Below are 2,898 nucleotides of genomic sequence, written 5' to 3'. Positions count from 1 at the left end.
GTCCGGGACCCAGCAGGCCCACAAGCACACCACCATCAATCCTGGAATGCCTGTGGCAAGACATACCTTCCTGGGCCCAGGAAGTCCCTGGGGTGGAAGCCGGGGAAACCCGATGTGGGGTGGGAGGCGAAGGGTGGCCGTTTGCTCAGCTTTGGGCTCTCTCTCTCCCTGCTTCTCTCTTGTTCTCTTCCTTTCCGTCACCCTCTCTCTTTGTTTTGTCTCTCTTTCTAACACAAACAACTCTTTCCTACACCTCTCTCTCTCTCCCTCTGACCTCTGTCCCTCCCTCTCTGTCTCTGCTCTCTGTTTCTCTGTCTCTCACACACATACACACACACGGGAGCACACACCTAAAGACGCACAGAGAGGGATCTCCACATTGCCCTCAACCCTTTTCCTGTCCCAGTCCTGGGCCCGGGCAGCTTCTGGGCAGGCTGGAGCATTGACCCTTGGCGCCACTTGGTGGTCCCCTGCAGAGCTCTGAAGCTGGCCGCAGGGGTGGTGTCCCAGCCTGGTTCACAGCAGGGAATCCCCAGCGCTCATCTCTCGCCTTCCACCAGAAGGTGGACCCAGGACTTCGTTCCCCACCCTGACCGCGGCCCGGCCACAAGGCTTGTCTGAGGTCAGAGGAGAAGCGTCCTGTCCCTGGGGAACCAACACAGGAACCGCCACTGGCTCCTGCGTCTCACCCCCCCACACACACACCTCCCCGTCCCACGCCAAAGCCTCCTCCCCGCCGACCTCCACTCTAGTACAGGATGGCTGCTCTCCCGCTCATCATGTCGCCCGGGAATCAAGGAGGCAGTTGCTATACCCGGGCTCTGGATCCCCTCCCACAGTGCCCCACCCACAGCCAACCCCGACCCAGCCCAATGCCCTGCCTCTCCGCGCCCCCGCCCCCAAACACACCAGCTCTGCAGCCGCCCAATGATCATGATGATGGCTAGCCAGGGCGGCATCCCGCGGCCGGCCTGAACCACAGGTGGAATGGGAGGGGGACAGAAGGACGGGGGAGAGGATGAGAACAAACCAGGCCCGAGGGCCTACCCCTCTCCCAGCAGGGTCAGCGGTCCCGACGATGGAAGGGACCTGTTGCCTGACCGTGAAGTGCAGCTGTGCAGGTTGGTTGCCTGGGAGGCACCATCCATGGATCTCCCCACCCCCTACCCAGGCTGTGGGTAAGAAGTGAGTGGGAGCGCAGAGCGGGTGATGGATATTCACGAGAGGGGGTGGGCCGAGCACCGGTATGTAAGGGGCGGGACTGCCAGCCAGGCCAGCACTCAGCAGCCCGCAGTGGCCAGAGCCAAAGCCGGTGCCGTGCCCGAGAACCTCGACGACCCAGGACCATGTTGACCGCGCATCACAGGGACCTGCTGCGCGCTTCCTTTGACGGCAACCCTTATCCTGGCGTCGGGCTCAGAGAAGAGCTGGCCCCGGTGCAGGTGTGGTTTCAAAACGAGAGGAAGCGGCGAAGGCGCGCACCAGACCCGCTGGACTCGGGCCTCTCCAACGGCAGGAGAGCCGGTGGGGCCGGGCAACTGGCACCAGCGCACGCCCATCTCGGGGCCACAGCCGAGATCCTCCTGCGGGCCTTCGAGCGGAATCGCTTCCCCGGCATGGCGACCAGGGAAGAGCTGGCCAGAAGCACGGGCCTCCTCGAGGGCCAAATCCAGGTCTGGTTCCAGAACCGCAGGGCCTGCCACCCGCAGCAGTAGAGCCCAAGCTCAGGCGGAGCCTTGCCTTGCCCTGAACGAGGCCCCGAGGCTGCTCCTGTTCCCAGCTGCAGCCCCTGCAGCCGCAGCGGGGTGTTGCCGCCGGACCCTCCCGCACGCCGCGGGCCCCCCGGTCCCGGAGGGACCCTATTGGTCTAGGGGGCCTGGCAGCCTTGCCCGGAGGAGGCGTCACGCACAGCCAGGCCATGCCTGGGTGGCCGCCCTGGGCTCCCCCTCTGAGCCTCCCGGTCCCTGGGGCGCCGCGGCCCAGCGGAGCGGTGGGGTTCTCCCTCACGCAGGCCCCGTGATGGCCCCCACACCAAGGAAGGTGCGGGATGCCCGGGGGCAATGCGCCCCTCCCCTTCCTGTTGCTGCCCTCCGGAGACCTCAAAGGGCCCGCACCTGCGATCTGCCTGCCATCAGCCTGGGCCGGCTCTGGGCTCTGGGTCCCTGGCATGGGGGCGGTCCTGGGCCCCAGGGCTAGATGTGGTGCTGGGCACCCGTGCCGCAGCCGAACGCCTCACCCACCCCGGCCCAGGTCTTCCTGGGGCAGCTACAGCCGGCTGTGAGGTGGGCCCTCAGGCAGCCCCAGATCCGCCTCTCAGTGAGGATGAATACCAGGCTCTCCTAGAGCTGCTGCAGGCCTCCCCGGGGTGACATGCCTGTGTGCCCAGGGAGCCTCCCTCCCAACAGAAACGTCACAGACCCAGTGAGGATGGCGGTGGGGGTAGCTCACTTGTGATAAGACTCATCATAGTTCTTCCTATCACTACATTTCTTTCTCTGGTTCACTGATGATGACCTTGATCCTCTATATCATGAGGTAGGTAAAAGATTCTGAGAATCTGAGCTTTCTAAAAAATCTGATGTGCCTGCAGCTCCAGTACCAGATATGATGAATTCTTATTGCAGTGTTCATGTCATTTGGAAGACCCATTTGGAAGTACATCAGTGATAAAATCTCTGTTTCCTTGAGAGAGCTCTCCTTTGGTATGCATTGGTAAGTTGTTGCTCTACCACCTGCTCAAGCATACTTGCTCCCAACAAGCAAAGTTTTAAGACTTTATACTCGGAAGAAATACCTTGGGAGCTGTGTAAGTGCAGACTCCTGTGCCTACTTGGAGCTTAACAAGATCCACCTGATTCTGATCTAGGTACTTCTCAGACCACACTTAGATACTACAAC

General features: G+C 61.9%; 1 protein-coding gene across 1 annotated transcript; it reads left to right on the top strand.

The window, feature by feature from the left end:
• Positions 1-987: 987 nt before the first annotated feature.
• Positions 988-1,715, top strand: LOC133755220 (double homeobox protein 1-like). The gene is made up of 2 exons (XM_062185428.1): positions 988-1,121; positions 1,172-1,715. The coding sequence occupies exons 1-2, from the start codon at positions 988-990 to the stop codon at positions 1,713-1,715; spliced, it is 678 nt and encodes a 225-aa protein (XP_062041412.1).
• The last annotated feature ends 1,183 nt before the right edge of the window (positions 1,716-2,898 follow it).

This window comes from Lepus europaeus, unplaced genomic scaffold (genome assembly GCF_033115175.1).
Source record: "Lepus europaeus isolate LE1 unplaced genomic scaffold, mLepTim1.pri SCAFFOLD_3_1, whole genome shotgun sequence".
Classification (NCBI taxonomy): domain Eukaryota; kingdom Metazoa; phylum Chordata; class Mammalia; order Lagomorpha; family Leporidae; genus Lepus; species Lepus europaeus.
Note: the sequence above shows the minus strand (reverse complement) of the source record. Positions and strands in the feature narration are given on the sequence as shown.

What these genes read in the sequence shown, in the direction of transcription:
- LOC133755220 (XM_062185428.1), top strand. Translation starts at nt 988, where the DNA reads ATGGGAGGGGGACAGAAGGACGGGGGAGAGGATGAGAACAAACCAGGC. An exon ending in CGTGAAGTGCAGCTGTGCAG is followed by an intron (nt 1,122 to 1,171) that starts GTTGGTTGCCTG and finishes CCCCCTACCCAG; the next exon opens with GCTGTGGGTAAGAAGTGAGT.